This window comes from Thalassophryne amazonica, chromosome 4 (genome assembly GCF_902500255.1).
Source record: "Thalassophryne amazonica chromosome 4, fThaAma1.1, whole genome shotgun sequence".
Taxonomy (NCBI): Eukaryota; Metazoa; Chordata; class Actinopteri; order Batrachoidiformes; family Batrachoididae; genus Thalassophryne; species Thalassophryne amazonica.
Genome location: NC_047106.1, coordinates 69,153,286 through 69,166,962, shown reverse-complemented (window position 1 = coordinate 69,166,962; position 13,677 = coordinate 69,153,286). Strand labels below are relative to the sequence as shown.

The window sequence follows — 13,677 nt, the reverse complement described above, 5'->3', positions numbered from 1 at the left end:
CAGCAAAGGTGCTTCCCAGATGTCTCTTGATGTCAAAGGCAGTGGACCCAGAGACATTAATGTCACTGCCAAGATAACAGGTCATGAAAGATTAAACTAGTAAATTGGTGCTGTGTACGACTGGTTATTATGCCTAACATTTATATTATCACAGATAAGAGAGGATTTCATTATCATTGTACTAACAGTTATGCTCTGTTAAACTCCTGTAAAAAAAAAAAGAAAAGAAAAGAAAAAAAAGGGGGGGGGGGTATGAATCACCCTCTCCCTGTAATGCAGCTGGTGGATTTCAATGAAACTTCTCCATGGTAGCACACCATATAAAGATGAGCATGAAAGAAAAATAATTGTTGTCTGACATCATCAAGGGTTGACAATTTGACTTTTATTGTGTTTTTGCTACATCATATTTGTCAATCATTTACAGATCTGTAGTTCAGACAGGACGTTTCTGGCAACAATGACGATAAAACTTTTACTGATTTCAAACTACTAATTTTTTTCTTCTTTTTCTTTTCTCTCCACCGGTGACCCTTAATTGGAGTAAGTGAGTATAGAAAATGAATAAATGAATAAAGCAGTCTTTTGTTTCTGAGTGTAGAATTTTCAACAATCTGACCAAAATCTGATGGCTTCCTCAGTATCGTGATAGACGTAGACTTCTTCTTGCTATTGAAGATTATTATCAAATAACTTGTTTTTTCCTCACAGCTGAAAAGCCTGTAAGGAAGTCTTGTCTGGGCCAGTGGATGCTGGCGATCAGGATTATAGTATAGATGTTATGAGCTACAGCACTGACTCTCACACACAGTCTTTTTCCATACGGCCCTTTGGGTCTCAAAGTCATCACTCATCTGAATGTATAGGCCAGACACACTTTCTTTCAACCAACACCTCAGATGACCAATCGTCAGATGAATGGAAAAGATAAAGGCTTGCTAACAGGAAAAAAAAAGGCATTTTTAGTTTCAATGACTACATTTGTATGAAATTTAGATTTTAATGCAAACAGCAGCAAATACTCCTGTTATCACATATCATTTTCTCTTGTTTTGCTATAAAAACACTAGGTGTCCACAAGCAAAACTTTAAATCACATTGCTGTGGTCTGGTTACCTCTATTCATGCTGCGAATCCAGTGTGCTGAGTTGACATCCGTCAAGGAGCTCAAAAACCAGGTTCGGGATCTACAGAAGCAACTGAGTGACACTGGGACTGAAAACAAATTGCTGGTGAAGGTGCAGCAGCGCCACATGGCGGCCCTGCAGTATTTTCAATACTCAGAAGGCAGCCATGTGCAGGTTTGTATCTCGCTGTGGTGCCAGATTTGAATAATTTGCTACATAGTTAAATCATTTCTTTCTTGAAACAGTATACTTAGTGTCAAATCCTTGTGGAGGATACTCACCTTCCAAAGATGGAAGGCATTATATCACAAACTCCTTTACACATTTATAAAGCTACTTGGTCTCCACACACAGTATAAAACAGTGATCATTCAGTGACTTCAGCTTCTGATTAATACTGAAGCCATTATTTTCACATCATATCTGCACTGTCACCATTCCCAGATAGTTGCTAAGCAGGAAAACAAGGCACAGGGTCTGAAGGAGATAATCCGTGGTGTTCACGCTTGTCATGTCAAACTGACAAAGCAGCTCCAGACCTCAGAAAACATGTTGCTCAAAACAAAGGACAGCGTGCACCACTTGGACCAGCTCAACCAGGATCATACACTGCTGGAGACGGAGGAGCTCATCCGCAAGTTGGACAAAGCCACTGCAGAGTTGGACAGCAAGAACAAGAGGATTCTGGTATGGCCAAAAGATATACACAGGAAATTTTGCTGAGTAAAATTTACTCTGCTGGAATAGTATTGGATCCCAGTCTAAATATAGTAAATTACACTCTATCATAGAGTGAATCAACTCGACAGCTGTCGACTGAATGGTCTGCCCCCTAAACATTGGTCCGCCCTGCCTCCACTGTGCATGTGTCATGGTGACACCCAATCGCCCGTGTGACACAGTCTCTGCACCCAGAGTGATCAAATGAATTAATGGGATTATTAACCATCAGATGACAAGGCAAAACCTCTTGAATCATTCTAAAGTCAGCTTTAAGCAGAAACAAGGCTGTTTTAAGCAGAAACAAGGCTTTAAACGGGTATGCATTGAAATGTCCGACACGCAGTGAACGCATCAGCTAACAGCTTGTGCAGCCGTGCTCTGATCGCTTCCTCCGTTTATTATTATGGAATAATGCTGAATTTATGTAGACAGGATTGTTGTACAAAAGCTTCAGATATCTGTCTCTGAGACAGATGATGACTGGAGTGCAGTTTTAAGCAGTAATGAGGTGATATCAGTGAGCCGGGGCTGATAAGCTGGGCTGACGGAGGACCGTTCAGTCTGCGGCACCATCTGTTCAATAAGCGGTTGTACTCCAATAAGTGTTGATGTTACACTGTTTTGAGTTGATTTAGCTCTGTGATAGAGTATAATTCACTCTATTTGGACTGGGATCAAATGCTATCCCAGCAGAGTAAATTTTACTCAGCAAAATTTCCTGTGTAGGTGGTGAAATGCTCTAACTCTTTAAAAACTACTCCATATTCAGTTCTTTCTTTCTATACCAGGAGCTGGAGAATAATCTGGAGTTGTGCCAAGCCTCATTCAATCACCAAAATGAAAGAGAAAAAAGAAAGGCCAAAGAGGAGCAAAAGAAAAGCTGCAACCTGAAAGAGACGATACAGGATTTAACCCAGAAAATTGAAGTAAGTTAAAGAAATAAACATTTCTTTACTGATGCTGCTTTTTCCTAATAAATTTCAGATAATTCTGCCAGTCTTTGCAAGTATAACAACTGTGTTGTGTTTGAATTGTCTGCAGACATATTCATATTGAATTGTTACATGTGCTTTCAATTATATTTCAACCATTTTTTTTAAATTTGCAAAATACTATTTAATGCAACAATGTGTTACTGAATTGATGATGTTTGTTTTTGTTTTTGCAAACCTTTTTGCATTTGCTAATGTTGTTTGAATTTGGGAGTGTTGTGGCATCTGACAGTCACAATAGCCTCTTGTTTTTTCATCACTTATGCTCTGCTTTAAAATGCAACATCTGAGGCTCTGTGTAAATTTTCTATTTATCCTTTTACAGGATGCAGAGAAAGAACTGGCAAAGCTAAATATTTACTATCACAGATTACAAAATGAATGCAACAAGAAAGGTATACAGAGGAAACTGGCTCAGTTTACATTATTTAAATCATTTTTTTGTTTTGTTTTTTGTCAATGAGCAATGTTACTTTTGATGTTCAGAGAGAGAAAACAAGGTGGCTGAATCAGGCTCTCCTGAAAAAGAGGTGAGTGTGAGGTGAGGTGAGGTGAGTGTTTCACCAAACTACACAATAAAATGTTAAACTACACAATAAAATGTTTGCAAGAAGAACTCGTGCTTTTACAGGATTCACACACATCCATTCCATGGATTTCTACACTGATCTGTGCTGTTTTTCCTGAAAATGAGTGCTATTAAGAGTAATGTGTAAAATTACTTCCAAGAATGTCTTCAGTTTTATTGACACACATGTCCCAAAGCAGCTTGTCAGGCAGACAAGCCTGCACACGTATGCTGTTAAGAGCTTTGAAAGGTGAGCTGTCCGTGGTGCTGGAATACAGATTCATGTGGTGCTGATCATTTAAAATACTGTCAGATGTTGGGAGAGGGTGGAGCTGATATAACAGTGACAACAAAAATGTGTGATCCACTTTAAATAATTAATCATGACAGCAGACGTTTATGTGTGGTCTGCTGTCATACAGGCAGGTCCATATGTAATTTGGACAGCGCCTATTTTTTTTGTAGTTTTGCCTCTGTGCACCATCACAATGGAGCTAAAGATGTGTTTTAGTGTACACATTCAGCTTTAATTCAAGGAGCTCTACAAAAATATTACCTTATGTGTTTAGGAATTATTGCTTATGTTACATTCCATAAATATTTGATCAAACTATATATCAGGATTATTGTTCACACAAATGATCATTGTTTAATTTAATTAATTTAATTTAATTTAAATTAATTAGCTTATAATGCACCAAATCACAGTAAAAGCTGTCTCAAGGCACCTTACATAAAACAAGTCAACATAAAATGTAATAAATAATTAAAAATGAATTAAAAAAATTCAAATACATAAATAAAAACAGAAGTAAAAGAATAAAACAAATAAAAATAAAAACTATTCATAAGAAAGAGAATAAAAATAGGTTTTGAGTCTTGACTTAAAAATGTCCATGGACTCAGACTGCCTCAAGGTCACAGGATTGTTGCAGCCAGTTTTCTTCAGGCAGGTCAGGGGATGGATACATGAGCATTTCCAAGTCACTGAATATGTTTTGGACTTAATTTCATGTCACCTCCACTGAAGTGGTGTACAGATGCAAAATTACGTATAAAAAAATGTGAGAAGCTTCATAAGAGCAATTCTACAAACATTAGCAGGACGGCTGCTACCAAAATCTCATCCCCTCATCTCTTCATCATGATTAATGAGTTGGGCAAGGCAGCAATCTCAGACTGCGTTAACTCTTAAACTCAAATGCAAAATGGATACCATCTTGGAGCACATCACTGTGTTGCAAAGGAATGTGCTGCTGAGGACCGGAGAATATTCTTCATAAATTTGGACTCTTGATGGTCAGAGGTGCAGTAAATGGAATTCTGTATCTCTCTGCCTAACATCAACATGGCAGCCTTTCGGCTCCTGAAGGTCAAATGCCCTGCTCTTCCCCAGAAGGATCTATGGCGTTGGTGAAGGAATTTGGCTCCCCCTTCTTATCTATCTACCCCCCACCCCCAGCCTGCTGTTGCCTAGCAATGTCAGACTTTACGCACACAGACAGAAACTGACACAAACTAAACTCATCCGCACTTGTCTCCCTCCCTCCATCCCTATTTACCCCCCCCCCCACACACACACACACACACCTTGTGTCTCTCCACTCCCCTCACCCTGGCTTCCTCCCTGCCACCCTGGAGGTAGTGCAGTTTTTATTGCTGCAGCCTTCAACTTCCCAAGCTGGGCGGTGCAGTCCCTCCTGCTGCAGCCTTCACCCACTTTGCCTCAATTCGGATGACGGACTTCTTCAAGTTTAGTGCACATAAACAATGTCAAATGTGTATGTGTTGTCTTTAATTGTGAGGTGTGCCATTATTACGTTCAACTAGTAATAATTGTGGATTAATTTCTGTATTTTGTCTGAGGTAATTGGAGTGTGAAAGTAATTTTGTTGTTGTTGCACTCGTGTAATGACAATGACAATAAATCTCATCTCATCTCAACATTTTAGGTTTAAGATGGTCTTTGGGAAACAAAGCCGTGTTCACAGACGTTATTGGACATATTACTATTTACATTTAAACAGCCTGCCTCTAATTTCTGATTTTATGATTGCTGTCCCACACAGAAATCCATTGTTAATGAAAATACAATCACAGAGGTTTTGGAAAATGACAGCTCAGATGACAACAGCCACCAAAATAATACACAGACACCTTCAGGTGAGCTGTTAACTTCCACACAGTTTATTGTTCAGTATAATATACATGTGCTAAATGGTGGATAAATGTTGGTGTGATTGCAAAGCAGTAAAAACAAACAAATTCTAATTAGATAACACTGAGCAATCAGAGGAGGACCCAGAAGAACAGACTGATGAAGTTTGCATTGAAAAGGAGTATATGTATGTTGAAGAGGAACTGGAAGGGCAAACAGAGGAACAGCAATGCCAGGTGTCACACTTTGAAAACATAAAGTTTCTAATTACAGCGAAATCTCAGTATAAAGGATATGCATTCATGAGAATCAAGAAGTCTGAATATTTATAAAACATTTCAGCTTTTATAATTACAGAATCTGCATATAATTTTTCCCCATTATTGTTCCACACAGGAGCCTTTGGTGGTTGAATATCCAGAAGCAGATGTTCCAGAGAAGATGAGCACAGAAGATAATAATGACACATTTGTAGGTGAGCATAAGACTGCCATTTTATACATATAACACGCCAACAGTTCTCATAGGAAAAGTTGTTTGAAGAAGTTGTTTGCCATCAAGACAGCAAATAGTACAAAAAATAGGACAAGTTCACTTCATGCATGCGTAATTATGCTCCTCCCACCCATACCCCAGCCAGTCTACCAGATACTGGATCCCCCCGCCCAGATGACAAGAGGATAGAAGGCGGTGAACAGTGAAGACAGGACCCCCCATCCACAAACCGGGAGGGAGGTGGGGGAACAGCCAGAGGTCAAAGAGTGCAGGTCCTCACAGGCTTGATTTGGCTTACATGAAACGTTGGACGGACTCGCATGGCCCTGGGGAGCCTAAGACATACAGCCACAGGATGGACAACCTTGGAAACATACCTGGGAGCGAGTTCCCTTGATTCCACCCACAGTGGCAAATGCCTAGTGGACAACCACACCTTTTGACCAGAACAGTAGGCGGGAGCCAGAGTCCTCCTACGATCCGCAGCAGACTTGTAAATGGCCAGCGATTTGATGAGGGTCTGGTGGGCTCACTCCCAGGTCTTTCTGCATCTCTCCACCAGGGCCAAGGCAGATGGGACCGGGGGGTCAGAATTTGTGGATGGGAAGAAGGAAGGTTGAAAACCATGGACACTGTGGAACGGTGAGAACCCAGTGGACGAAGATGGTAAGATGGTGTGCCCATTCTACCCAGAGTAACTGTTCTGACCAGGTGGTTGGATGTTGAGCTGACATTATGTGCAGTGCCTTTTCAAATTCCTGATTAATCTGTTCTGACTGATCGTTGGATGGGGGTGATGACCGGAGGACAGGCTAACAGGCAGTCCAAATAGGCAACAAAATTCAGCCCAGAATCGTGACACAAACTGTTGTCCACAGTCAGATACGATGTCCTATGGAAAACCGTGATATATAAAAACATGATTAGACAGTGCCTCTGCCATCTCCTTGGCTGAGGGTAACTTTGGCATAGGAATAAAGTGTGCCATCTTGGAAAGACGGTATACAACAGTTAAAATTACTGTGTTGCCGTGCAACACCGGAAGACCAGTAACAAAGTCCACAGAGATATGTGACCAAGGCCGATGAGGCACGGGGAGAAGAGCTAACAAACCAGAGGGCCTGTGGGTACTTGACTTATACATGGCACATGTTTGACAGGCATTAACATAACTGCAGATATATTCCCTCATACGTGGCCACCAAAACCGTTGCTGCACCACTGCAGTCTTGTTTATACCGGGGTGACATGATAACTTGTTGGAGTGTGCTCACTCGATCACCTCCCCTCTCAGTGAATGCACTACAAACATTTTACCCTGCAGACAATCACCAGGGGGCGCAAGAGCCCCAGCAGCAGCTTAGTTTCAATGTCAAGAGTGAGAACTGAGACAAAACACTTTTCAGGCAAAACTGGTTTAGGTTCACATCAGAGCCAAATGAGCGGGAAAGAGAATCAGGCTTAGTGTTTTTAGACCCAGGCCTGTAACAGAGTACTAAATTAAAGCAGCTAAAAAACAAAGCCCAACGGGCCTGCCTGGCATTGAGAAATTTTGCAGAACATAAATATTCCGGATTCTTGTGATCTGTCCAGACCAAAAAGGGGGTCTGGACCCCATCTAGCCAGTGGTGCCACTCCTCCAGGGCCACCTTAACGGCCAGCAGCTCGCGGTCTCCAATTGCATAATTTCATTCAGCTGAAAACAGCTTTTTAGAGATGAAAGCACAGGGTTGCAGTTTACCATCTACGGGGCTCACTTGTGAAAACACGGCCCCGATCCCAATGTCAGAGGCGTCTACCTCGACCACGAACTGCCGGCTAGGATCCAGGAGGAGCAGTACCGGAGCTTTCGAAAACTGTTGTTTCAGGGCCGGAAAGGCTGTCTCACACTCCTGCGTCCAAACAAATGATCTGTGAGGAGAAGTAAGGTTATCAATCAATCAATCAATCAATCAATCAATCAATCAATCAATCAATCAATTTTATTTATATAGCGCCAAATCACAACAAACAGTTGCCCCAAGGCGCTTTATATTGTAAGGCAAGGCCATACAATAATTACGTAAAAACCCCAACGGTCAAAACGACTCCCTGTGAGCAAGCATGTGGCGACAGTGGGAAGGAAAAACTCCCTTTTAACAGGAAGAAACCTCTAGCAGAACCAGGCTCAGGGAGGGGCAGTCTTCTGCTGGAACTGGTTGGGGCTGAGGGAGAGAATCAGGAAAAAGACATGCTGTGGAGGGGAGCAGAGATCAATCACTAATGATTAAATGCAGAGTGGTGCATACAGAGCAAAAAGAGAAAGAAACACTCAGTGCATCATGGGAACCCCCCCAGCAATCTAAGTCTATTGCAGCATAACTAAGGGATGGTTCAGGATCACCTGATCCAGCCCTAACTATAAGCTTTAGCAAAAAGGAAAGTTTTAAGCCTAATCTTAAAAGTAGAGAGGGTGTCTGTCTCCCTGATCTGAATTGAGAGCTGGTTCCACAGGAGAGGAGCCTGAAAGCTGAAGGCTCTGTTATGTAAGGGGGATGCTAATGTGTTGAAATTATGAACAAACTTTCAATAGAAGTTAGTAAAACTCAGAAACTGTTGCACTTCCCTGTGGCTGCGGAGCGTGGTCCAATCTGCAACTGCATTCCCCTTGGTAGAATCCATCCTGACCTCACCTCAGACAGCACAAACCCCAGAAAAGATACTGAGGATTTGTGAAACTCGCATTTCTCTGCCTTCACATACAGCTGATTTTGCAGTAACCACTGTAGGACTGACCAAACGTGTGTGAGTCTCTTCATCGGGGGAGAAGATCAGTATGTCATCTAGGTATACAAATATAAAGTAGTTAAGTATATCACAAAGTACATCATTGGCAAGGTTCTGAAAAGTAGCAGGAGCATTTGTGAGACCAAATGGCATGACGAGATATTCATAATGGCCGGTGGGCATGTTAAACACTGTCTTCCACTCATCACGTATTCTAGCCAAATGGTTGTTGTTTCGTAGGTCCAGCTTAGTAAATATTTTGGCTCCCTCTAGTGGTTCAAAAGCAGACGCCAGTAACGGGAGGAGGTATCTGTTCTTGACCGTAATGTCATTCAGTCCTCAGTAGTCAATGCATGAATGTAAAGTTTTATCCTTTTTTCAGGTCCGGAGAGAGAATAAAGCTTGGCTCTAGGGGAGGTGTAGCTCCAGGTAATAAGTCTATTGCACAATCTCAAGGTCGATGTGGAGGGAGGGACTCAGCCTTGGTCCTACTGAATACTGCGGCTAAATCATGATAACAGGCAGGAACTTATAATAAATCAGGATTAGCCGGGATCTGTGGGATTTTTTTAGGTTGGAGCCCACATGCGGACTGGCAGGACGGATCCCAAGATTGGATCTATCAATATTTGGACAGTGTCTCTGTAACCATGGCTGGCCCAAAATAACAGAATGGGTCATTTTACCAAAAATGTGAAAAGTGGCTTGGTATGCCCATCAGGGAATGTCAGCTGCACCGGCTGCTAGCAGAGGGACACTTGCCTCAAAACACTACCATCCACAGCATTCATCTCCAGGGGCATGGTAGTCGAGGCTCAAATTCCTGGCAACAGACAGATGCAGAAGATTTTCGTCAGATCCAGAGTCTATGAACAATATGTTCTCTGAAGAACCATCACGTGATTGTGGCTTTAACTTGGTTGGTTTCATTCCCAGAGTTAATAATTTTCTGACTCACCCTCATGGAGGATGGTGGTTGTGAACGTGCACCGCGGGATGAGCAGCACGAAACCAGGTGCCCAAGCAGTCCATAAGAGAAGCGAAGCACCTCCCATCTTGCTGACACCGAAGACGTTCCTCAGCCATCAACCGGGTGTGTCCCAGCTGCATTGGTTCCTCTGGTGAGAGGGCGGGACTGTGGGTGTGGTCATCCGTGATGACGGATCCCCGCTTGAATGTTGTCTCCTCACTGTGCAAGCTCCACAATCGTGGCTGGAGCCCATTTCCTGGTGTCGTTCCATCAGCCTTCGGTCCACTCTGATAGCAAACGCGATCATGGAATCCACATCCTCTGGTAAATCAACCGCGGCAAGCTGGTCCTTGATTTGATGAGAGAGTTCTTGAAAAAAAATGTCAGTTATTGCTGCCGTGGTCCACTCACATTTGGCGGCGAGGGTGCAGAAGTCAATGGCATAATCAGCCACCTGCCATGAACCTTGCCTGACAGTCAATAACAACCTTGCAGCCTCTCGCCCCAGGGACATGTGCTGAAAAACCTGCTCAAATGCTTTGGTGAAACTGTGCAGGTAGAACAGGTGTCTGTCTGGCATCCCCACTCTGCCGTGGCCCATACAGCGGCGCAACCTGACAGTTGGGAGATAAAGAAAGCAATTTTGGCACGATCAGACGAAAAAGCTGCTGACTGGAGCTCAAAATGCAGCTCACACTGCATGAGAAACAGCTTCAAGTCACCTGATTCCCCGGAAAAATACTCCAGGCGGGAGAGCTGACTACAAAAATCTGCGTCTCTGTCATGGAAAAAACTCACGGTAGACACATCTGATGACGTGGACACTGCCGACGCCGGCGTTGCTGTGGTGGGTGTGCTCCTGTCAAACCTTTCAGTGAGGCGACTGACTTATGAACTCAGAGCAGACATGAGCTGGTCTTGACCTTTAATGAGTTCACAAACGCCGGTGCTCAGAGTCAATACACGCTCCTCCTGCTGTTCAAGCTTCTGCCCTTGAACATAGAGTTGGACCTTCATTCTCCAGCAAAGGTACCAACATCGCCAAGCACATCTGTCCAGTGACTTTGTGACTGCAAAAGCTCTTCCCAGGTGTCTCTTGACTCAGAGGTTGAGGACCCAAAGACAAGAATGTCATTGCCGAGTTCAACACATCATCAGCACAAAACAAAGTGACTTGCATGAATGTCTAAGGCATGGTGGATATAAACAGGTATACCAGGAAAATACATCTAGCTGGTCATATTTGCTCAGACGTTGTTGTTCCAATGTACTGACAATTACAAAGTAGGTTGCTGTTATTATTTCACTGCTATTTCAAGCATATGGGGACATGGTGGCCCAAAGGTTGGAAAAGTGAGCTTATAATCACAGGGTCATAGGTTCAATTTTCTTAACAGATTGGAGAATCATTAAGGTGCCCTTGAACAAATTGCTACCAACGTACAGTTACGGGCTTTGGATTGCAGCCCTGTTATATTGGTGTGTGTGAATTTGAAGCATTGCTGTAAAGCACTTTAAGTGCTTGAATCAGATGGAAAAACAAGAGAAGTTTCTCTCTCTCTCTCTTTCTCTCTCTCTCTCTCATTTATATATATATATATATATATATATATATATATATATATATATATATATATATATATGGGCAATTCCATGGTAACGGAATTACAACAGCAGCAAAATCTGGACATACGGCATCTAACCATGACAGATTAGCTCAGACTATAATTCCGTTACCGTAGAATTGCCCATATATATATATATATATATATATAAAACTCTTGTGATGGCTGCCCCTGTCATTCTCATCCATTTCTTCACAAGCTAATTTTTAAAACAAGATTTCTTGCAAACATATCAGTGAACAAAGGTGAGTACAGCACCCAGAGGCTTGATCCTCAAAAAGTAAATTTATTCTTTAAGTAATTTGATAAAATAGTGTACTGTGTATCACACAATTTCTAACAGCTGGTTTGTTTATGAAAAATCTCACACTTTAAAATAGGGTCATGAGTCAAGGTTGAAATCCTCTGACTTTTACCTTTTTCTCACCTTCATACAGTCATGTACAGTGTCTACATTATTACATTATAATTATGAATTTCTTTTCAGACATCAGTGAGAAAAATGATGGCTGTGAAGAGAACCCAGAAGATCAACCTGAAGGAAGCTGTAATGAAGAAAACGTTGAGGAAACACACCACATGTGCCACATTGGTCATAGATTTCCCAGAATCTATCGCAAATACATTTTCAAACAAACAATTGAAAACCTACACAATGGCAGACCTGCTTACTGCAGTGAGAATTGGACGCCCTGCACCAGAGATGTTATGGTAGAGACTTCGGTTAAGAAGCCAAAGGCACAGAAAGTCCAAACTGAGGGATAAAAACTTCAATTATATGTGTGTTATTCAGATAATATACAGCTATTATACATGGGGAAGCTACCAGTGTTGGAGGTTTCAATGAAGTAAGTGAACTGTGAATTTCTCATTTTAGTTGATGAATTGCTTTGTTGAAATATTTATTATTATTACAGTTATATATGAGAGTTTGACATGTGTGGTCATACTGTTTGAGTTTTTTCAATAAATGTCTAATCTGTTATTGTCAATATTCATTTGTAAAATGAAAGTTCAAAATTTTTGTTTTTGTTGTTTTATTGAAAGGTTCCTTAAATGGTTCAAAAGCAATTGATTGCTAAAATAATGTATCATCAAAACATACTCATTCATTCATTCATTTTCTATACCCACTTACTCCACTTAAGATCCCAGCAGTCATAATGGAAGAGGCAGGCTACACCCTGGACAGGATGCCAGTTTATCACAGGGCAAAACAAACTCATGATAATGTTATTATACAAACATAATCACCAGAATAATGTTCATTCACAAAGTTTTCACACCTTGTCACTTTACATGTTTTGATATGTTCTAGCTGCGTGCTTAAACAATTTAAACTGAGGGGGAAAATGTGATTCTTCATGTATTTTTACTTTTATTTCATTGCAGACCGTACAAACCCAAGATATTTAATATTTTACCTGGTTATCTTCATTTCATTTATCAATATACATCCATTACAGTATTTAAGGTATGCAGCACATTTAAAAAAAAAAAAAAAAGTTAGGACATAGGCAGGTCAGTCCAGTACCCATATGCACTTCTTTCACAGCCACGCCTTTGTAATGTGTGTAGAATGTGCTTTTGCATTGTCTTGTTGAAAAAAAACCATGGACGTCCTTAGAAAAGATGTCATCATGAAGTACCATACAAATGTTCTTAAATCTCAATGTACTTTTCAGCATTAATGCTGCCATCATGGAATTACCTTTGCCAAGGGCACTGTCACAACCCCATACTATGACAGACCTTGGCTTTTGGACTTGTTGCCACCCATTTCTTCCAACAAAGATCTGCCATACTGATTTGTCTGACCCCAAAACATGTTTCCACTGTGTGTTGGTATAATCCTGATGCCTCCAAGCTGAAGCATCACTTATGAACAAGGTTAACATAATAAGGCTTCTTGTGTGCGCAGTAGTGTACCGTTTGTCAATGCAACTCTGTATTGTAGTACACCACATCAAATTCAAAGGTTATGTGACCAGTACAAAGGTGATACATGAATTTCTATTTGTATTTCATATTATCTATTGGTGTATCTTTTTTAATTCTTAGAAATACCCATTCTAATATCCTCTATGTACTAAGCAATGGGCCAATAATTTGACAGTGGCTAGTAACTTTAAACAATCAGATCATTTATTCCTTGGCTGACCTTCAGTCATTTCACCAAGTTTGATCCAAATAAATTCTGTTCAGAATTTGGGATAAAGCATTTCAAGTTCCTTTGCTCACATACAGGACCGA

General features: G+C 41.3%; 1 protein-coding gene across 1 annotated transcript; it reads left to right on the top strand.

The window, feature by feature from the left end:
• The first annotated feature begins 717 nt into the window (after window positions 1–717).
• On the top strand, window positions 718–12,189 carry LOC117508941 (lebercilin-like protein). The gene is made up of 8 exons (XM_034168777.1): window positions 718–1,301; window positions 1,572–1,814; window positions 2,639–2,776; window positions 3,168–3,254; window positions 5,480–5,573; window positions 5,686–5,804; window positions 5,965–6,039; window positions 11,872–12,189. The coding sequence occupies exons 1-8, from the start codon at window positions 1,125–1,127 to the stop codon at window positions 12,187–12,189; spliced, it is 1,251 nt and encodes a 416-aa protein (XP_034024668.1). The 5' UTR covers window positions 718–1,124.
• The last annotated feature ends 1,488 nt before the right edge of the window (window positions 12,190–13,677 follow it).